Below are 20,444 nucleotides of genomic sequence, written 5' to 3' on the forward strand. Positions count from 1 at the left end.
TGGCACAAGCGTGACAGGTCCGTGACAGGATCTCTGTGCAGTCAAGCGATAGGATAACGCGAGCTCGCACTCGACCGCGCGACCGTGGCAGCCGCAACATGGCATCGCTCGCGGCGACTCACCCGCTCGCGACGCGCGCGGGCGCGGCGGCGTCATCCGCCCTCCGCGCCCCGCGCGCCCGCGCCTCGCGTCGATGCGCCCTCACCACGCGCGCGGCGGCACAGACACCCTCGGAAATCGCATTGTCCCGACGCAGAACGAACAACGTCTTTGGTCCATCCGACGGCGCCCGCCGCGGCGTCTCCGTCGTGACCGAGGCGAGCAAGGGCTACGGCTTCGGCTACGGCTACGGCTACGGGTTCAAGTACGGTCACGGCTACGGCGAGCCCGAGCTCGGCGGCAAGAGCGGCGCTATCGTCGCGCCCTCGTCCACCGCCCCATCCGCGCCCGCCTCGTCCTCGTCGGGAACGGGCGGTCTCAAGGAGTGGTGGGCCAAGGCTGGCAAGATCGACAAGAGCACCATCGCCGCGCTCGGGGGCGCCGCGCTCCTCTCCTACGGCCTCATCTCCAACGTCTTCTACGTCTCCTCGCTCCTCGGAGCCATGTACACCAGCTGCAAGGTGCACGCGCTGTCCCCGCTGGTGAGTTTATTTTTTTATTTTCGTATCCCGTATGGGCAATTAGTTTGACGTCGTGTTTTATTTCTTCACAGGTGGACAAAGCCGCGATGCAAACCTTCGTCACCACCTACTTTGGACTGTGGATGATCCAGAACTTTCTCAGGCCCGCGCGCATGGGCCTGAGCGTCGCCATATCCCCGTTCACCGACAAGATCGTCGAGTTTTTCCGCCGGTACGTCCCGGGGAATAAGAAGCCGGCGGCGTTCGCGCTCACCGTCTTTTGCGTCAACGTGCTCGGCACATTCGCGTACATGTTCGGTGGTTTCTTCCTCATCACGTGGCTCACGGGGGTGCCGCTGGAACTCGGGAGTTTGAAGAGCCTCCTCGCGGCGGGCAAGGCGGAGGTGGCGGCGAAGGCGATCGCGTAGGTGTAACGATAGGACGCGCGTTTGGAATACGAACGAGACTCGTGAGGTACCTTCACGCCTCGCGGGGTGGGTCAATCGTCGTCGTTTACAGTTTTGCCACGCCCAAGGACGACCACAACCGTAACCGTTGACGGGTTGAGTTTTCCCGTCGGCACCTCCGACACGTCCAGCCGCGCGGGGCCCGCCATGGGAAACTGCGGCTCCTCCGGTGGCTCATCGGACGCCGCCGCGAGGGAAAGGTACGAGGCTGGCCAGAAGCAGACGGCGGCGAAGCTAACGGTGCGTCCCCGTCCCCGGGGCTTCGCCCGATGTCACCCTCGGCCGGCTCGTCTCCCCGACGAATCAATCCCGCGACGCATCTCTCTCTCTGACGACCGCACCTCCGCCCGCCTCCACGCGCAGCGACTGGGATGCACGCGCGGCACCGTCAGCGCGGTGCTGAAGCTGTATCGCCAGGCGGACACCAACAGGGACGGGCACGTCGACCTCGGCGAGTTCGCGCGCCAGTTCGACATCGAGCGACGCAACCCGTTCCTCCCGAGGCTCGTGCAACTCTTCGACCTCTCGGGCGACGGTCAGATGAGTGTCTTCGAGTACGTCGTCTGCCTGTCGCAGTTTGGCGCCAGGAGAGGACGCGGCGACCACATATACTTCGCGTGGAGGCTCTTCGACGTCGACGACGACGGCTCGCTGACCAAGGACGAGTTCGTGCGCGTTCTCAAGAGCACCTACATGCGCGGGGGCGAGCACCGGAGGGGAGGGGAGAAGTTCAACACCGACGACCGCGTCGGCCGAGGCTTCTCCAACTTTGGCGGCGTCGGGGGTTTCGCCAAGGGCATCGACTCCATCATACGAGACATGGACGCCGACGGCGACGGGAGCATCGGCATCAAAGAGTTCACCGCGGTGATGAAGAAGTACCAGCACTTCATGTCGCCCGCGTTTGACCTGTGGCAAAAATTGGAAGCGCTGGCGGGACCGTGCGCTCGCGTGTACGCGGAGGTGAGGGCGGCGGGTAAGTTGGACGAGCTGATCGACATGGCGATGTCTTCGAGCGACACGCGGCACGGCGATGAGTCAAACGCGGCGCTGCGGGCTGACCGCGCGGACGACGAGAGCCTCTTCGGCGGCGGCGCAGCAAAACCGAGCGAGCCGCGTCGACCCATAAACCGATCCGACCGATCCGACGGTTTCACCGGCAAGCGAACACCGCGCGTGGGCAAGACGGGCGCGAAGACCGAGGATGTGGGCATGGCGGTGTTCCGGCGCAAGGCTGCGATCGAGCAGCGGGAGCGACGCGCGGGGCGACCCAGGGGGAAGTACTCGGAGAGCGAGGGGGAGAGCGACGAGGAACCCCACGAGGAACCCCAACAGCCCCAACAGCGCCACCAACCGTCCCAACCGCCCCCGCCCGTCCGGACCAAGAAGCCGTGGGAGATGGACGACTTCGAGGAAGCGCGCGCGGTACCGGTGAAAAGACACGATCGGTACTCCGGCGGCATGGCCAGCATGGAGGAGGATCTCGACGCGTTCGTGGAGAAGAAATCGTTCCGGCGGATGGCCAAGGAGGCTGAGACGCCGTCGCCCGTGCGCCGCGTGTTGAACGACCCGTCGCGCGCGGGCAAGACGGCGGCGGAGATCGAGATGGATAAGTTCATGATGGGCGGGGACTCGGACTCGGACCTGAGCGACTACGGCCTGGCGCCCCCGCCGAGACAACGCGAGCAGCCGGTGCCCGCGCTGAACATTCGGCCAAAGGGACAGGCGGCGGGACCTTGGCCGGGTCAGCCGAGCTACGCCGCGCCCGCCTCCAAGACGGACGCGGAGCGACGCGCGGCGCTGAGGAGCGACTACGAGCGCGCGACGGGCGGTGGTGGGGAGGCGGGGAGGGAGAACGGGCGCGGGGGAGGGTCTAGGATGGGACAGCGGGGCAGAAACGCGCCTCGGCAGGCAAACGCCCCCAGAGACTGGTAACGTTAATTAACACTCGCGAAGGTAGTCTACGTAGGTTGAAACGACTCGTCCTCATCGGTTACTCTCGAGCTGACCGAACGGGTCGGCGACCAGGTACGCGCACGTCCCGCTGCACACCCACGCGTCCGCCCCGTCGTCCGTCCACGCCACGTGCCGAGCGCCGTTCGCCATCGCGCACGTCCCGCTACGTTGTTTTCTGCCGGAAACTTCGCCGGAGACTCCGACTCCGTCCCCGTTCACCGACACAAACTCGACGCCGCGCGCCGTGCCGACGGCCAACGCGTCCCTCCCTTTCCGCTCCGTCACCGCGACGCACCACGGCCCCCCCGAACCCGCCCCGGCATCGCACTCGATCACTCCGATCACCTCGCCTTTTATGGCGTCGAACTGGACCACCCGCCCGCCCGTGGCGCGAGACGCGTAGTAGCACACGCCTCTGTTTGTCTCCGACCACGCGCACATCCCCGGTGACGTGACGTACGTGCCCCGGGGTGTCGGCTTGAACGTGGACCGGAGCTCGGACTTGGTCCCGATCGTGACCGAGACTGTCTGTAAACTAGACGCCCTGGCGAGTGCGATTAAGATTTCCCCGGAGCCGACGGCGGGTTCCGAGACGGCGGCGGCCACCACCGGGTCACCACTCGCGTTTGAGTCGCCAGAAGAGTTTGAAAGTCCGGGAAACAGCTGGCTGCACTCGCACGAAGCGACGTCGGTGAGCGATATCGACCCGTCCGCGGCGACGGTGAGCAGACGAGAAAGTACCGGACGCCCCTGTCCCGATTCAAAGGAAGCTTCGGTCGTTCGGAGGAAGGACGCGTGCACCACCGCTGCGCCCGAGGGGTGCGCTCGCGCGTGTCGAACCGGTCCCTGGACACCCGGAGCCGCCCCGCCGACGCCGGCGCCGACGGCGACGACGGCGACGCCGCCGTCGCCGCATCCCATGCAGAGCCTCGTCCCGTCGGGGGAAACAACGGCTCGCGTGGCTCTGGTAGAAAGTGATGAGACGTCCGCGTGCACCTCGAGAACCTTGGCGCCCGCGGCGCAGTCCCAGACGCGGACGGTGCCGTCCACCGACGTCGTCGCCAAGCACGTTCGGTGGCCCAGCGTCTTCAACGACGCGTGCGCCACGTCGAGGGGATGCGCCTGCACCAGCGCCCTCGCCGTGCCGGTGGCGATTTCCACGAGCCACGCGCTCCCGGCGGACGTCGTGACGACGCCCCACGGTTCGGGTTTAGGGTTAGGGTTAGGGTTGGATCCGGCGTGCACGCCCCTTCCGACAGAACTTCCCGCGTCAAAGTTGGCCGCCACGACCGCGCCGTCGAGCTCGAGCTCGCCAACCTCCTCCCATCCGCGGCCGTCGAGTTCGTTAATCCAAACCCTCGCGCGTCTCGCGCCGCCGACGAACAGCCTCCCGCCGGGCAGCGCCCTCACGGCGGTGACCGCCTCGCCGGCGGGCAGGGCGTCGCAGCACTTGGCCAGGCTCGGTACCGCGCCGTCGGCGCTCTCGTCGAGGCCGATTCGCATCGGAGATCGCCACACGCGGCCGCGCGAGTCCCCGACGAACAACGACCCGTCGCTCGCCACGCACGCCGCCGTGCACACCGGACTTGCCCCGCGTCCAAACCCTCGTTTCCCCCGCGTCGCGTCGGCTGTAACGGCCGTAACGGCTCGTTCGTCGTCGTCGTCGTCGAACGCGATTTTGGCGACGGTGTGCGACCCCGTCGTCCCCTGCTCGTCCTGCAGCGAGTGCAACCACGCGCCATCCGCGCCCGCGGTGAAAAATTCCGCCCTCGGCGAATGTACGCACCACCCCGCGGCGGCGACGGGCGCGTTCGCCGACGCCGCCAGCACCCTCGCGCCGGATGATACGTCCCACACGCGAAGCGCCCCATCCGGGTCCGCCCCCGCGGATAGCAAAAGCGCGCCTTCCGGGGAGAACTGAAGCGACACGACGCATCCGCCCGCCCTCTCGTGGACGAGCTCGGTGAGACACGCGCCGGTGGACGCGTCCCATACGCAAACCACACACTCGCCGGGACCCTCCGCTCCCTCGAATTGTCCGACGTCCGAAGCCGACGCGGACGCGATCCGCCTCGTCTCCGGGTGGTGCGCGAGCGCGGTGATGGGATACGGGTGGCGGCGGAGGAGCGCCTGCTGACGCTCTCCCCCGACGCGTTCGATGACGACGTCGCAACCGGCGGCGAATAAAACAGATCCGAGCTCGGGGACGAAGAGCGCGGGCGCCGCGGCGGTGGCGGCGGCGACGGCGGCGGCGCTCTCGGTGGACTCGTTCCCGGCGGTGGCGGCGCCCGTGGAGAGTCCGATGACGCGCGCGGGGCGGATCGACGCGTGCACGGTCGGTTTCTTCCCGGGCGGATGCGCGGGTCGGGGCGCCGATGTATCACCGGCAGGGCTCTTCGCGACTTTTTGCTCGACGGGCGGCTCCGGTCGGTCCTCATTCGGGACTGGAACCTCCGCGGAGTACACGTCTTCAGCCTCGACTTCGTCCTCGTCGTCGCCGGCGGGTTCCTCGACGCGCGTGTCCTCGCCGTCGCCGCCGCCGCCGTACTTACCGGCCGTCTTTAGCGCGGACTTGGCCGGGGTGGGATGTTTCTTGAGGATGCCCCGCTCGTGTTCGGGCGTCGCCGCGAGCTTGGGTTTGTGCTTAAACGCGTCACCGGGCTCGCCGGGTTCGGCATCGTCGTCGACCCCTCCGGGGATCGAACCCGCGTCGTCGGAGTCCCCGGCGTCGGCGTCTTCGACCCTATTGCCGTGTACATCGGGTCCGACGTCGAAGCTGACGTATCCATCGCGGGCTTTATTCGCCGCGAGAGCCTTACCGGCGCGCGCGTCGACGCTCCAGACGTACACCGCGTCGCCGTCTCCGACGCTCGCGCACCGTACGCCGTGTGAATCGAACGCGACGGCGTGCACGGCGCCCCAGTGCGCGCCGTACGCCTGCGATGGAACGTTCGAGTGGCATTCGACGGGCGCGAAGGGTTCCCGCAATCCGGCTAGGGGAAGCGCGATGAGCGACTTGTCCCGGCCGCCGAGGACCGCGAGCGTCCCGGTGGCGTCCACCGCCACCGCGTCCACGCCTCCGGTGACCAGGCCCCGGCCGACGGCGTGCGGCGCGCCGTCGCCGCGCTCGTCCGCACAGCTGTGCCTCGACACGGCGGCGTCGTCGTTTGAAATAACGATGGATTTACCGTCGGCCGTAAAGGCAAAGGCGTGAACTTTGGACCTGCCGCCGGTCCGTACGAGCCTCGGGGGCACGAGCGCGGGCGATCGCAGCTTCAACGTCTCGACGTCGAACGTCAGGACGGTCTCGCCGTTGGGGCCGATCGTGGCGAGGAGTTTACCGCAGGGCGAAACGCAGGCTCGGACTCGGTCGGTGGGCAACGCGGTGGCCAGGTACTTGACCGGCAGGTACCCGTTCTTCGCGTCGTACACGCACAGGTTGCCCTCGGCACCCGCGGTGATCATGCGTGACCCGTCGGGTGTGAACTGGACGGCGACGACGTCGCCCTTGTGCTGCCGGTGCTGCGCGAGCGTGGACGTGGTCTCCACGTCGAACACCCTGCTGACGCCGGCGCTAAAGCCAACCGCAAGCGCCCTCCCCGCCTTGTTCTTGCCGGACAAACCGAGCCCGCCGTGGCCACCCGGGCGGTACGCGACGGCGCACGCCACCTCTCCGGCGTCGCCGGCGAACTCGTACAGCTGTTCGCCGCTGGCGCAATCCCACACGCGGGCGGTTCCGTCCGCGGAGCACGTCGCCATCTCGTCTCGTTCCGGGTCGGGGTCGAACGCGACGCCGGTCACCGCGCCGGCGTGCGAGCGAAGCAGCGTGCGGTACGCGTGCGAGGGGATGTCTAGAACCCCGAGGCTGCCGGTCTTAGTCGCTGCGGCGACTTGCAGGCCGTCGGCGGAGACCGAGCACGAGGTGACGGCGGATTCGTGCTCCGCCTCAAGGAAAAAATCGGAGAAATCGACGGGCCACACGCGAAGGAACCCGTCGTCCGACGCGGTGACGGCGAAACCCTCGCAGACTCGCAGGTCGTTGATCTTGTCGTCGTGCAGCTGGAACACGCGCTCGAGCTGCCTTCTGCCGTAGTTGACCTGAACCACGGCGCCCGTGACGGTGGCGCAAAAGACTTTCTTCTGGTTGAGATCCGACACGCCGTACCCGATTTCAAACGCCAGCGACGTAAAGTCGTTCAACTCGAAGTCGTCCCTGCGGTTGAACTGCGTCGACTTGGGCGCCAGCTTCGACAGCTTGAGGTCCCCGAGGTCCACGCTGCACCCGCGGAGTTGGCCCTTGCGCAGCCTGTACGTGCGAATGGAGTTCTTGCCGCACGTCACCACGTGGTCCTCCTCGAAGGGCGAAAACTTGACGCAGTTGACGTGGTAGTCGGTGCGGTGCCGTAACGTCATCGGCGCGAACCCCCCGCGCATCGCTCGCCCGATGTCCCACACGGCGATCATCTGCCGACCGCTCGTGTCCGTCCCCGCGGCGACCACCGCGCGCCCGCACGGGGACACGTCGAGGGATTTGAGACCCGACGCGTGCGCGTACAGCGTCGCCGCCTGAACGCCCCCGTTTGCGACGTCCCAAACTTTGACCACCGGATGCCGTCCCCGCTGCCCGGTGACGAGCACGCGCCCGTCCCTGGAGAAGCACGTCAGGTGGACCCTGTCGGTGTGGCCGAACAAGTGCGATTGCGTGCCGGTTCGCACGTCGTGCAACGCGACGAGAGAGTTGACCGGATACGCCACCGTGTTGCCATCCGGGCACCACGCGACGGCGCCCGGAAACTCTCCGGTGAGGCCGATTGCCCGCGTCAGCGTTAAAGCGGGTGGCGCGTCACCCTCGGCACCCATCGCCCCGCGAGCGAAAGGCGCCTTCGCGCCTTCCATCGCGTACGGCATGCCGGTGAGCGCGTCCACGTCGCTCACGGCGCCGGACACGGGTCGCGCGCTCGATCGCAGCCCGCCCGCGCCGCCGTCGCCGAAGAAACCGACGTCGCCCGACGGGTCGCCGCGAGATGGAGCGTTCAGCCGCGACGACGCCGGTCGAGCCGCCCTCGGCTTGCCCCGGGCGGAAGTAGCCGCACGGGCGGTGCCCCTAGCGGCGGGCGGGGACGGCGGCTGGTCCAGGGACGCGTCCTCGTGGCCCACCAGCGGGGGCGACGACGGACGCGGGCCGGTTGACGTTTTTTTGTCGTTTGTTTTTACGGCTTCGTCGTCGAAGAAGGGTCGACGCTCCCTCGCGGGGGTGGCCCTTCGCGCCTCGATCGTGGCGTCGTCGTGCGTGGCGTACGGGGTCGTCGGCATGTTCGTCGTGTGCGGCACGGCGACGATCGGCGCGGAGGTGGGGAGCTCGGCGTCGTCGGCGTCGGCGCCCGGGGGGATGGCCTTGTTGGTGGGTCCCGTTCGCGGGGGAGCGAACGGGTCGACACGTTTGGACCGCCCCTTATTAACAGGGTTTGGATCCACGCCCCCCACGCGATGCCACACCACGTCCACCCCGGGCTTCGACGAGAGGTGCATGTCCTTGGGCAACGTTTCGGCGTCGTAGAGGGTGTCGGAGGTGAACACGTTGCGAACGGCGCAGTTCCCGCCGAGCTGGATGCTCTTGACGCAGTCGAACCGCGGGGGTTCCTTGCTCGCGGCCGGTTTGGAGACACCTCGCGATTTGGCGCCCGTCTCCGGGGGCGCTGCTCGCCTGACGAGGCCGTGCGTGTCGAATACGAGGACGTGCCACTTGCGCGCGGGAGGTTCGTGAACGAAGTTGACCGCGCTGCCGCTCAAGGTGGTCGCCGCCGCCCCCGCCGGATCCGGCCGCGACGATTTGCGCTTGTACAGGTTGGAGCACGACAGCCTGACCGTGGTGCGACCGACGGTGAACCCCGTCGCGGCGCCGCTCTTGGCGGTTGGGTCGACGCAGAGGCAGTCCACGTGCACGGCGTAGAACCGTTCGGGGTCCAGCTTGACCTGCGCGTACACGTAGCGCCCGGTTAAACCCAGCGGGGGCTTGCCGATCTTCGGCACTCGGACAAAGTTCGCAGCCGGGACGTTGCCGGTGACGAGCACCACCTTGCGACCGAGGCCGCGGTCGACCACGGTCGTGACCTCGCCCTCGCGCGTGGCGTTGGTCATCTGGTCGAGACCGCACAGCTTGAACACGTTGATGAAATCGGACGCGTCGTCCACGGCGGACGCGCCCCGCCCGGGAGTCCCGACCGCCATCACCGCAGCGCTCTCCTAGGCCAAATCGGGGCGCGACTCGTCCCGAGCAACGAACGGGGGGCAGGACCCAGGGGTGACCGTCGCCGCGCGGCGTCCGGCTTCCTTACGCGGTGCGGCGCGAAGCGGAGGGTGCGAGCACGCGCGAAGCGGTCCTTTGACAGGAGCGCGCGCCGCGGTCGTCGAGAGGAGGCGTCGTTGCTCCTTCTCCTTCTCCAAAACGGGGGGTTGCCGAGTTTGAAAAAGTTTGACGCGCAACAACGTTCTCGGACGTTCTCCCGAACCAACCGCCGATCAGGGAGGGCAGAAACGCACGAATCTGACCGTTATAAAATTTATCCGAGATGCGCGGCCCCGGCGGTTGGCGACGCGATCGGCGTGAACCGATGACATGAATGAAAAAGTGCTGCTGTTGAGGGTCCTAGGCCCTCCCTATCGTCGATAGTCTAAGTGGTCATCCGTAGATGTCACGCTTCGCGTCGCGGCGTCGCGTTCCTCGGCGCCGCCGCCCCGCGCCCCATTAGCGCAATCTCGCGCGAGATTTCGCGCAATCAAACCCCGCCTCTTCTCTCTCGGCCCGCTCACCTGATCACGAATCGGAGCACCCTGCGCCTCTTGGCCGGGTCCAGGCCGGGCCCCTCGGGTCGCTTCAAACCGATCGTGCTCAAACCGGGTTTCGCGCTCTCTGTCGGACGAGACGAAGGACGGGAAAGTCAGCGGAGAGTCGGCGCGAGCCAAAGTGAAGTGAAACATGAGGCGACGATTAGAGGTTGTGGGCCAGTCGCACCTCGTTCGCCATTCGGAGCGGCGTTCTCGTCCGTCGCCCTGATCACGCGGACGCGATTGGACAAACCCTGCGTGGGATGAATCGGCGAGGTGTGTTGGGTCAGATCACGCGTCGGACGTGTTCGCGCGCGAGCATCGGCGACGGGAGTCGTCGACGGCTTCTGGAAGCTGTTTTTAAGTTTTGAGTTTGGAAAAATGGCGCGCGATCGGCGCGGTTCACGCGGGCGTCGCTCGCACGTACCTGTTCGTCAGCCTTGATCACGGCCTTTCCCACTGAGAGACGTGCCTGTGGGGGTGGAACGCGGGTTTTGATCAGCGATTCGCCGCGTCTTTCTGCGCGATCCGCGCGTTTTCCCGCGCGCGCCCAATATTCGAACTTTGCGCTTTGAAAAAGAAAAAAGGCGCGGGCGGCAAACCGCAGGTTGTTGATATTTTTCCGGACAGGGTTCACGCACCGTCGGGGTTACGTATCTGGCGGTCACGTCGGCGAGGGGCTGGCGGCTCGGAGCCCCGACCGCCGCCTCGGCGACCCTCGCGGGGTCCCTGGGAACCCCGAACGCGACCTCAAACTCGTCTGCGGTGGAAGGATGGGCGCGATACGGGTCAGTTCTTCGCGCGCGCGAGACGTTTGGCGAACAGCCAAAAAATACCAAAATCTCGCCCCAAAAATCGCCCGCGCGGGAAAGGATCGTCGAGGCGCGCACCGCTCCGCGAGCCCGCCCCGGAGCTCAGCCTGGCGCTCACGCCGGTCTTCGGATCGACATTTTCCTTGTCGTCCTCGAAGACGAAGAACGTCGCGTCGTTTTCACCCCCAGAAGCCTCGGAATCACCGGGCGCCTGTCCCCCTGGGCTTCCCATCGTTCCGCGCATCTTGACCACCACCCCGTGCTTCGCGGCGATGTGCGCGGCCGCGACGGTGACCGGGGAGGGACACTTCAGCGGCTTCATCCTCTCCTCAGCCATGAGGTGCTGCACGTTCGGGTGATGCGCCGCCTGAAGCATCGTCCTGGGTTGATCGTCGTCGAGGTCGAGCGGGTCACCGCCCTGCCGCCTGCAGTTTGTGATGTGCAGGCACAGCCAACACCGCTCGTCACACGTCACACAGTGCGAGTGCGAGCCAAAAAACACCCAGCTCCGAGAGAGCGGGAAACCGGCGGTTCAAACCGGCGGTTCAAACCGTAAAAATTCGAATAAAGGCGGGAGGGCCGTTGCTGGAAACAGCGGCAGAATCATGAGATCTCTCGCCGATTTTCGATTTTTTCGCGCGGAAAATTGGGCTTTTTGGGCTGCCAGGTCGGACGTCGGTTGCCTTTTGCCTCTGGCTGGGGGCACTCAAATGCACGCGTCGACGCTTTCACCACGCGCCCCGCCCGTGAGACTCTCGATACCCTTCGTTCCTCTCGCGCTGGTCAGCACGAGACATGCAGCAGGCCCGGGCTCTTCTTCCTCCGGCGCGAACAGACCCGCGCCCCGCCCCGCCAAGCTCGGCGCGGCGCTCGGGAAAAACAAAATGGGCCGCGGCGAGGTTGACAACGCGCGCTTCGCCCAAGCGCGCGCCCCGCCGCGTCCGCCTCCTCGCGCGCGCGAGCTCCGGGGGCGGCCGCGGTACCGGGGTAAGCGGTGATTCGCACGACGCGGACAAGACCGCGTTCACGATCCTCGCCCGCAACTCCCCGGGCGTCCTACAGGTGCGCGCCGCGTCACGCCCGCCGGTCCTTTTCAAACGTCCGCGAAAAAATATCTCCCGCGTCCCAACGCCGACCTCGACCGCCCCTCCCCCCATCCCCGACGCAGACGATATCGTCCGCGGTCGCCGACGCCGGCTTCAACATCGGGTCGCTCAACGCCGCCACGCACCCCACCGACGCCTCCCTGTCGTACGTCACCATGGTCGTCGCGCCGCTCATGCGACCCGAGTTCTCCATCGACCTCGGACCCGAGCTCGACGACGAAGCGTTCGCGTGGCCCGATTACGACTTCATGTCCAACGACGCGTCCATCACGACGGGCCCCACCGCGGAGGAACGCGAGGCTGAGCTCATCGCCGACCTTCGAAGCCTTCCCAGCGTGCGAGACGTGGAGATCGTGCACCCGGGGGAGGCTGAGCTGAGCGCGAATGACGCGCTCACGCGCTCCATGTGGCGCCGGTTCTTCGGCTCGGAAGACGAGGCGCACGCGGGCATCAAGACGATGGTGGAGAAGGACTCCCTCGACGAGGGCGACGCGTTCGAGCCGCAGAACGAGGCGCCGGAGGACAGGAACGCGGTCACCGCCCTCGGCACCCCCGACGCGGGCCTCCTGTACCTGGTGCACGATTTCGCCTCTTACCCCGCGTGGGACTTTACCGCGCACTACGACGCGCTGGCGCGTGACCCGTACGTCGCAAACATCGGCATCGGTCGGTTCAGGGCGTACAGTAAGTACCGTTACTTCTTCCCGTCCCCGTCCACGAACGTCGCGGCCATCGCGACGAACTTCCGGGACGACCTTCGCATGAAGGCTTTTAGCGGCCAGATTGAGGATTTCGACCCGGGCGCTGTGGTCACGCACGGGGCTAGCGTCATGGGCGCCGTCGTCGAGGTCCCGGATCCCAAGTTCAACCAACCTGCCAAGTACAAGTTCACCGGCAGGGAGGATAACGTGGAGGCGGCGTCCGACGATTACTACGAGCACGCGAAGAAGGGGCGGCGCTTTAACCGCGTGAGCCCAAAAATGGCGTCGGAGCCGGCGTTTAACGAAATCGTCCACCGCTTTTGCAACTACGTTCGCATGGATCCGCGGTTCGCCCGAAGGCCGTTCCTGGACGTCGGCGTGCACGTCATACGCATCAAATCTGACGAGTCCGTCCCGGACATGCGCGGTCAGGTGGTGCCCGAGGGTATGCACCAGGACGGGTTCGACTACGTTGCGCTGGGGTGCCTCGGCTCGGTCAACGTGAAGAAGGACTGGAGGACGTACGTGTTCGCCGGTGGACCGGACGGGAGCAAGCCGGACGTGGAGACGGAGGAGCCATTCTTCAGCCACCACCTCGGACCGGGGTCGATGATCTTCCTCGACGACGCCAAGTGCTGGCACGACGCCGACGACCTTCACCAGGCGGACGCGTCAAAGCCGGGGTGGATTGATCTTATCGTCGTCACCCTCGCGGCGGAGGGCAACATGCAGGAGAAGGGCGCGGGGATGTCGGTCCAGTACCTGTCGAGGTGAGCGTCCGTTCGTGTACAAACAGTTTGGATTACAATCGTTACAACAACGGTTCGATGTACAACAAGCGAGCAGAGTGTTTTCAGAGAAGAAAGAGCAGCGAATGTTCAGAAAGAATTCTTTTGACGGGCGCCCCGTGATCCGCGCCCCATTGTTTTTTGTAATGTAAGACCATCTCATCTGTTTCATCTCATCCGAGCAGAACCTCGTTAAGCGCGGTGATCAGCGCCGCGACCTCCTCCTCGGTGTTGTAATGCACCAAGGACACCCGCACCACGCCAACCTCGGGGTCGATGTTCAGATCCTCGAGCAGCCTCACCCCGTACATGTTCCCCGAACGTATGGCAATCTTAGACGCGTGCGCCGCGGCGACCACTGACGCGACGGTCACGCCCCCCGTCGTGGGCACGAACGAAAACGTGGGCACCCTCACGTTCGGGTCGTCGGTGAGGGGCCCGATGACGCGAACGAAACCCCGCTCGTGCATGCGAGATAAATAACCGGCGAGAACCGTCTGCGGCGTCTGTTCCAGCCTCGTCATATATTCGCACGCCGCGACGCACTCCGCGCGCGTCGGGTCGAGATCCCCGGCGATGTTGAGGTCGTGAGGTGCCCTGTCGAGGCTCGGGTCGTTCGGCTGGACGCCGGTGACGAGCCTGCGGAGGTTAAAAACCACGTCATTCAAATTGCCCATACAACAGAAAGATTAAATAAACTCACCTGCGGAGGTACCCGCCCATGGCCACCAAACCCGCGCACGCCTCGTGCGAACACCCGCCGAGCTCGAACTTGTAGGGCACCTGCTTCGGGTCGATGAAATAGTGGTTCGGTCCGGTGACGAGCTCCAACGCCTTGGCGCTGCCGAACAGCGCCCCGACGTGGGGTCCGTACACCTTGTAAGGCGAGAAGGCGTACCAGTCCACGCCCCATTTGTCCACCTCGATCGGTCGGTGCGGCGCGAACGCGACGCCGTCGACGATGATCTGGCAGTCCCTCGCCGCCCGGGATCGAATCACCGTCACGATGCGTGGCAAGTCGATGATCTCGCCCAATAAGTTGGACACGTGGCACAGCGCGACGATCTTGGTGTCCTTGGTGAGGATCTGTTCCAAATCGGCGATTTCGCCGGCGCCGCCGTTCGGGCCCGGATACCACCAGCTCAGCTTGGCCCCCGACCGTTTCGAGAGGTTGACCCACGGCCCGATGTTGGCCTCGTGGCCCGCGCGCTGCACCACGATCTCGTCCCCTACCGAGTGGAGCACGTCGAAGCACGACGCGAGCGTGGCGAGCAGCTGCGTCGACGAGCTGCCCAGGATGACTTCTCCGCCGGCGCCCCCCGCGGAGCACGGCCGCACCCCGGCGAACGTCTTCACGAGCTGGTGCGCCCTGTGCACGGTAGCGTCCGCCCTGTCGCTGTGAGGGTACCCCGCGCCGAGTTGAACGTAGTTGTTGCACATGTAGTGGTGCACGGCGTCCGCCACGCGTCTCGGCACCTGAGATCCGCCCGCGTTTTCCATGAACGCCCACCCGTCGTGGTTGGCGTCGGTCAGCGCGGGAAACTCGGCTCGGATCGAGTCGAGAGGGAGGTGGTTCCACTTGCGATGCGGCGGCGCGTCGTCCCCGGCGTCGCGCGCCTCCGCGGCCGGCGTGGACGAACCGGGCGGGGTCTTGCCCTTGGCGTACAGCGAAAAGTATCTCTCGTTCATGGTGGCGTCCGCCGCGGTCGTCGTTCCGTACATGGCGTCGGAGGCTGGGTGCCCACCGGGATGGACTCCCGGTGGCGGGGACATGGCGCCGGTGGGTGACGTGAGAATGCGGTCGACGGGGTCGAACGCGCGTTTACGTCGATGGGCGTCGAGCGGTGCGCCCGGGAAGTGTTGGCGCCAACGCTGACCTGGCACGTTTGAACGCGGCTCACAAGTCAGGTCGGAAAGAACAACTGAAGACGTATTTCCCCGAGACCTCGGCACGGGGGGCTCACACCGAAGATGCAGGTGTGGCGAGCGGCGGCCCGGGAGCTGGTCGAGGATAATGTGGCAGTTGTGAGATCCGATGACGGCAGGCGGGTGACTTACCGCGAACTGAAGGAAGCAGCCGTCGTTTACGCGGCCGACTGGGCCGGAGTTTTTGGCTTCGATGTGGGCGGAAGCCTCGAGGAGAGAGGCAGAGGAAAGGCCGTCGGTGTGATGGCGCTCCCCGGCGCGGAATACTGCGCCGCGATGCTCGCCGTGTGGCGGCTCGGATGGATAGCGGTTCCGTTGTCTCCCTCGCATCCCATCGGGGAGCTCACGCACGCGATACGCGAGGCGCGGGTGGAGATCGTCTTCGTCACCGACAACCTGCTCGACAAAGTCGCGGACCTGGGTGACTTGTGCCCCGTTCGAGCCTTGAGATACATCGACGACGTCCCTCGCGATCGCGACGTCGCATCGCGCGACGACTTGACGAACAGTCCCGAACCAACACCAAACGACGGCGCCCTCGTCATCTTCACCAGCGGCACGACCGGCGCGCCGAAAGCCGCGCTGCACACGCACGCGTCGCTCGCCGCACAGATCAAATCTCTCACAAAGGCGTGGGGCTGGAACGGCGCGGATAAGATCCTTCACGCGCTGCCGCTGAACCACGTGCACGGCATCGTGAACGCGTGGATGTGCGCGCACGCCGTCGGCGCCGAGGTGACGTTCTGCGCCAAGTTCTCCGCGACGCAGTGGTGGCGGGTCGTCGTTGATGACTATGAACAAACAAATAGACAAACTCCGACGACGATTTTCATGGGCGTGCCCACCATGTACGTGCGTCTGATCCAGGCGTACGACGCCGTGGAGAGCGAGGAACGCCGGCGGGAGATGTCCGCCGCCGCGTCCAAGTTGAGGCTGTGCGTCAGCGGGTCCGCGGCGATGCCAACGCCCGTCGCCAAGCGGTGGTCTGAGTTAACAAATGGTAAAGAGTTGTTGGAGCGGTACGGCGCTACGGAGATTGGCATGGCGCTGTCGCAACCCCTGCGCGGGCGACGCGTACCCGGGCGCGTCGGCCATCCCTTACCGGGCGTGCGGGTGAAGCTCGTGGATGGGGAGCTTCGAGTCAAGGGCCCGGGGGTGTTCGGTGGGTACGTCGGCAGGCCGGAGGCGACGGCGGCGTGCTTCGACGAGGACGGATACTTTCTCACGGGTGACTCTGTGGAGTACGACGAAAACCTCGGGTACGGGATCATGGGTCGGACCTCCGTGGACATCATCAAGCACGGCGGGTACAAGCTGAGCGCGCTGGAGATCGAGTCCGCGGTGTTGGAGCACCCCGGCGTGGGTGAGTGCGCGGTTTGCGGCGTTCCGGACGACGTCTACGGCGAGATCGTGGGGTGCGTGCTGGCGCCCGGGCCCGGCGGCTCGGACTGTGGCCTGGTTTCTTCGCCGCCGCCCACCGCGGAGGCACTGCGCGCGTTCCTGAGAGACAGGTTGGCGAGTTACAAGGCCCCGGGCGTGGTCGTGGTCGTGGACGCCGTGCCGCGCAACGCGATGGGGAAGGTGAACAAGCGGTCGCTGGTCGGGCTCTTCGGCTCGAAGTGATGAACTACGTTTAGAGACGCGAAGTACGTTCACGAGGTTAGGAGGTTAGATTACGGGTAACTCTCAGTCGTCGAGGCGCGCGCTGACTAACTCAGGCGCCGTTCCGTCTCCGTCCCGCCGCCGTCGCTCGCCGGTTTTTTCGCCTTGGGTCCAGCCTTGCGCGGCTGGCTTCCCCCTCCTTTGTCTGTCTCCGTCCCCGCGTCGTCGCCACCCGTCCACAATCCCATCCCGCTGATGTTGAGCTCGGACGCATCCGCCGGGTGCCCCAGCTCCCTCAGCTGCGCCATCATGCCTATCGCCGCCACCTTCAGCTTGCGGTTTTCCGTCTCCAGCCGCTCGTTAGACGCGCTCAGATCCACGATTATCTGGGGACACGGCGCGGGATTTAGGGCGGGTCAGTCATCTCGGCACGAGAGCGCGAGGGAGATATTTTTGTGCCGGCGTTCGTTCTGTTTAGGGTTGGGCGCGTGACGGGCGGGTCCGCGAGCGTACCTTCTCCTTGACGTCCTCCCTGTGCTTGCTCATCCCCTCGCGAATATCCTTCGCTGCCTCGACCCTGTGCCTCCTCGCGGGCGGCGAGAAGTCTTGGCTGGAGAGGAAGAGGACGAGCAGTATGATGCCCAAGACGTACCCGCGGCTCTGCTGTTGGGCCCGCTCCGCGGCCGCGGCGTTCGTGCCGGGAGGCGGGATGAACATCCCGCGTTCGAGGCGGACGCTGGGATCGGTGAGTTGACTGAGCGGAATCGGCGGTGACCCGGACGGTCGAAGGGTCGCGACGCGTGTGAAACGCGCGGCGCTCTCTGCCGAGACGGGGCGCGCCTCACTTGTAGAAAGTGTGAAGTGTCTTCCCAGGCGGACTTCGACGAGATCTGCGGAGATTTGCTCACCACACTCGCCGGGCAAGGCGCACACGGGGCACGGAGGAGGCGCGATGACAAAGTTCGACGGCTTGCAGATCTCGCACCGGCGGGGTCGAAGGGTGGCGGAAGACCACGGCGTGGATCACGACGTCAAGCTCCCCGCGGGCGGGCTGGAGGTCACCGACGACGGATGGTTGCGCGTCGCGCAGCCGGACAACGTGGGCGTGTGCTCGGGAAACTCCGCGGCGCGGCTGGGCGAGTTGGATCCGCCGTGCGTGTTCTTTGAGCTGGAGCGATCGGACGGGTCGGACGTCGGCGTCATCTGCGTGGAGGTTTGCAACGACAAGGCGGCGCCCAAGTGCGTTCGCGCCTTCATCGATCGATGCGAGGAGCTGGTGCCATTCGACCCGAGCGACGGCGGCGGCGGATACGTCGGAGCGCCCATCTCCTTCGACGGCATCGCCGCGGCGCACGTGGCCGCGACGCCGCCGACGGCTAACGGCGTGCGCGCGCGAAACAAGCTCGCCCGCGCGCGGCTGGAGGTTGAGTGGAAGGGAGAGGAGACGCAGAGGTTCATCGCGTCGCATCGCTCATCCGCCGCGTCGCTCGTGGTGTCCCTCAAGTTGACCGACGGGTCGTTCGCCCTGATGTTCGGCTCGGAACCCTCGTGGGACGGGCAGGAGAGACAGGCGGTCGGGCGCGTGCACAGGTCCCCGGACGACGACGAGAGCGCTCGCGTCGCGGACGAGTTGAAGCGTTCCGCGGCTGCGGCGATCTTAACCGAGCCCGACAACACAGCTGGCGGCGACCTGACCCTGAATAAACCCTCGGTGCTCCGCGTGCGATCGTGCGGCAGCGTCCTCGACGACGTCGGGGGCAGGCCGTTCCACGCCGTCCTTAACTCGTCCTTACGTGCCGTGAGGGAGGCGATGGATAAGATCTCGAGCAGGTTCGAGTCGAGGGACGCGACGCGGCGAAAAATCGAGGCCGAGTCGGAAGCCGTCGGGAGGGACGTGGAGGACGCGCTGAGGTACGCGCTGAGCCAGAAGCGCAAGGCGGAAGCAGAGGCGCGCGGCGGCGGCGGCGGCGGTGGGACGGGGGTCGGGGTTGAACAGCGGAAGAGACCGACGATGGCGGCGGATTGGGACACGCTCGGCGAACTGCCCAGCGACTTCTCCGAATCGGACGAGCCTTGACGGGGTCGACAAGTGACTGACTGATACGGCACCAAACAGGCGAGGACGTGAGTTTTATACGCTTATGTATATTAGCCGAGTAAATGCTACTCGCTCGAAATCAATCACCCTCCATGCCTCTAGGCGCCGGCTCGATCTATTACCGAGTCGCGCGCCTCACAAAGGCATCAATCATCTCGCACAATGTTCCCACAGTCGCGGCTAGGCTATTGGCCAACCGCTTACTTCCACCAGGGCTCGAGGCCGGTGCGGAAGTCGGTCTCGGTCCAGGGAGAGAACACGACGACGTCCGCCTCGTTGATGTTGGCGTGCGCGAGGGCGAGGGAGAGGGGCGCGGGGCCGCGGATCACCTTACCCTCGTTGTTGTACTGGGAGCCGTGGCAAGGGCACTTGAACTTGTTCTCAGCCTTGTTCCAGGGCACGACGCAGCCAAGGTGGGTGCACACGGCGTTGAGGCCGTAGTTCTCGATGGTGCCGTCATCCTTAACGATGATGTAGGTGGCGTCACCCTGCGTTGGTCGAAGGGAAGGGGGAGGTTGGAAGGTCAGCGGAGGTGCTCGAGAGCGCGCAAATTATTTTCGACCACTGGGAAGCCGTAGCGCTTATCCGGGTGAGGGTAAAATCGGGGCCGCGTTCCCGGGGGACTTATCCACGCGACGCGCGTCACGAGCGGACGCGATCGCGGGATGCGCGCACGCGCGTGCGCATGCGATGGCATGAACTCGTCGATCGCGGTTCGTTCGACGCGCATGCCGCGCGCGCGGCGCGCGCGTCGACCCCCGCTCCACCGCGGCCCGAACGATCGATTTGCCAACTGTCATACTCTAATAAATACGCACCTTGAGGCCCTGGGAGAGGGTGCGGTCGCCCGCGAGGTGGGTCTTGAGCCACTCCTTGGACTTGACGTCGTTGCCGTTCTTGTCCTTGGCGGGCTGGCCAGCACCACCGCCACCCGCGCTGTTAGTTGAGGGGAGAGGTGGGAACGCGACGGGTCAGTCGGATGTCCAAGGCGCGGGGAGCGTCGAGCGCCCCCCCCTGAGCGATCAGTGTGACGTTGCAAAGATTTTCCCGGACCCTAGGCGCGCGGAGTATGCGCTCCACGCGACTGCGCGATCGAGACTCACCTGGGAGGCACGAAGAAGTAGGCGTAGCCGCCAACGAGGGAGGTGGCGGGGAGGCCGATGGCGCCAACGAGAAGGAGGTTCATCACGTTGCGCTTGCCCATGTCGGGGACCTCGCCGGAAGCGGCAGCGGCCTTCACGGTGCGGGCCACAGCCTTGGGCGCGGACGCGGCCTTCTTGTTGAGGCCGCGGACGTTGCACCCGAGCTTGGCAGACATGGTCATGGAGGTCATGGAAGCCATGGTATTGACTTTCCACTTGACGGTGTGTGTCGTTATGACGTTCCCGCGCGTTCTCCGGGCGCGCTTAGAGGCGATCCGGATAGTCCAGCCAAAACTCAGTCTCTATCCTGTCCTGCAGCCATCAGCCAATCAGATTTCGCCGCTGCTCGTTTCAAGAATTGGGGAAAATTGAACTCGCGTTTCTTGAGTCCTTCGATGTAC

The 20,444-nt window shown here is 65.9% G+C and overlaps 11 protein-coding genes across 11 annotated transcripts; 5 read left to right on the plus strand and 6 right to left on the minus strand.

Moving 5' to 3' along the window:
• Window positions 1–98: 98 nt before the first annotated feature.
• MICPUN_104652 (predicted protein) lies at window positions 99–1,048 on the plus strand (the record flags this gene model as incomplete). Its single annotated transcript, XM_002506725.1, has 2 exons — window positions 99–641; window positions 713–1,048. 2 exons carry the CDS (start codon window positions 99–101, stop codon window positions 1,046–1,048), a joined length of 879 nt encoding a protein of 292 aa, XP_002506771.1.
• Window positions 1,049–1,495: 447 nt separating this feature from the next.
• Window positions 1,496–1,771, plus strand: MICPUN_73532 (predicted protein; the record flags this gene model as incomplete). The annotated part of the gene is made up of 1 exon (XM_002506726.1): window positions 1,496–1,771. A coding segment is annotated over one exon (276 nt), but the record flags the coding sequence as incomplete, so codon positions are not given.
• Window positions 1,772–2,978: 1,207 nt separating this feature from the next.
• Window positions 2,979–4,546, minus strand: MICPUN_53618 (predicted protein; the record flags this gene model as incomplete). The annotated part of the gene is made up of 1 exon (XM_002506869.1): window positions 2,979–4,546. One exon carries the CDS (start codon window positions 4,544–4,546, stop codon window positions 3,074–3,076), a length of 1,473 nt encoding a protein of 490 aa, XP_002506915.1. The 3' UTR covers window positions 2,979–3,073.
• A 2,443-nt stretch (window positions 4,547–6,989) lies between these two features.
• Window positions 6,990–7,903, minus strand: MICPUN_88881 (predicted protein; the record flags this gene model as incomplete). The annotated part of the gene is made up of 1 exon (XM_002506870.1): window positions 6,990–7,903. A coding segment is annotated over one exon (914 nt), but the record flags the coding sequence as incomplete, so codon positions are not given.
• A 1,946-nt stretch (window positions 7,904–9,849) lies between these two features.
• MICPUN_64915 (predicted protein) lies at window positions 9,850–11,056 on the minus strand (the record flags this gene model as incomplete). The annotated part of the gene is made up of 5 exons (XM_002506871.1): window positions 9,850–9,953; window positions 10,056–10,122; window positions 10,296–10,340; window positions 10,510–10,628; window positions 10,759–11,056. The coding sequence occupies 5 exons, from the start codon at window positions 11,054–11,056 to the stop codon at window positions 9,850–9,852; spliced, it is 633 nt and encodes a 210-aa protein (XP_002506917.1).
• A 1,647-nt stretch (window positions 11,057–12,703) lies between these two features.
• On the plus strand, window positions 12,704–13,450 carry MICPUN_109655 (predicted protein). The gene has a single exon (XM_002506727.1). It carries the CDS (start codon window positions 12,767–12,769, stop codon window positions 13,259–13,261), a length of 495 nt encoding a protein of 164 aa, XP_002506773.1. The 5' UTR covers window positions 12,704–12,766; the 3' UTR covers window positions 13,262–13,450.
• MICPUN_89094 (predicted protein) lies at window positions 13,449–14,964 on the minus strand (the record flags this gene model as incomplete). The annotated part of the gene is made up of 2 exons (XM_002506872.1): window positions 13,449–13,881; window positions 13,979–14,964. 2 exons carry the CDS (start codon window positions 14,962–14,964, stop codon window positions 13,449–13,451), a joined length of 1,419 nt encoding a protein of 472 aa, XP_002506918.1.
• A 480-nt stretch (window positions 14,965–15,444) lies between these two features.
• On the plus strand, window positions 15,445–16,827 carry MICPUN_98438 (predicted protein; the record flags this gene model as incomplete). The annotated part of the gene is made up of 1 exon (XM_002506728.1): window positions 15,445–16,827. The coding sequence occupies one exon, from the start codon at window positions 15,445–15,447 to the stop codon at window positions 16,822–16,824; it is 1,380 nt and encodes a 459-aa protein (XP_002506774.1). The 3' UTR covers window positions 16,825–16,827.
• A 27-nt stretch (window positions 16,828–16,854) lies between these two features.
• MICPUN_109656 (predicted protein) lies at window positions 16,855–17,361 on the minus strand (the record flags this gene model as incomplete). Its single annotated transcript, XM_002506873.1, has 2 exons — window positions 17,317–17,361; window positions 16,855–17,189 (listed from the first exon to the last, which is right to left on the minus strand). Coding segments are annotated over exons 1-2 (307 nt in total), but the record flags the coding sequence as incomplete, so codon positions are not given.
• Window positions 17,362–17,755: 394 nt separating this feature from the next.
• MICPUN_64920 (predicted protein) lies at window positions 17,756–18,880 on the plus strand (the record flags this gene model as incomplete). Its single annotated transcript, XM_002506729.1, has 1 exon — window positions 17,756–18,880. The coding sequence occupies one exon, from the start codon at window positions 17,756–17,758 to the stop codon at window positions 18,878–18,880; it is 1,125 nt and encodes a 374-aa protein (XP_002506775.1).
• A 221-nt stretch (window positions 18,881–19,101) lies between these two features.
• PETC (cytochrome b6/f complex iron-sulfur subunit, chloroplast precursor) lies at window positions 19,102–20,219 on the minus strand (the record flags this gene model as incomplete). The annotated part of the gene is made up of 3 exons (XM_002506874.1): window positions 19,102–19,389; window positions 19,720–19,837; window positions 20,005–20,219. 3 exons carry the CDS (start codon window positions 20,217–20,219, stop codon window positions 19,102–19,104), a joined length of 621 nt encoding a protein of 206 aa, XP_002506920.1.
• Between the last annotated feature and the right edge of the window lie 225 nt (window positions 20,220–20,444).

This window comes from Micromonas commoda, chromosome 16, assembly GCF_000090985.2.
Source record: "Micromonas commoda chromosome 16, complete sequence".
NCBI lineage: Eukaryota > Viridiplantae > Chlorophyta > Mamiellophyceae > Mamiellales > Mamiellaceae > Micromonas > Micromonas commoda.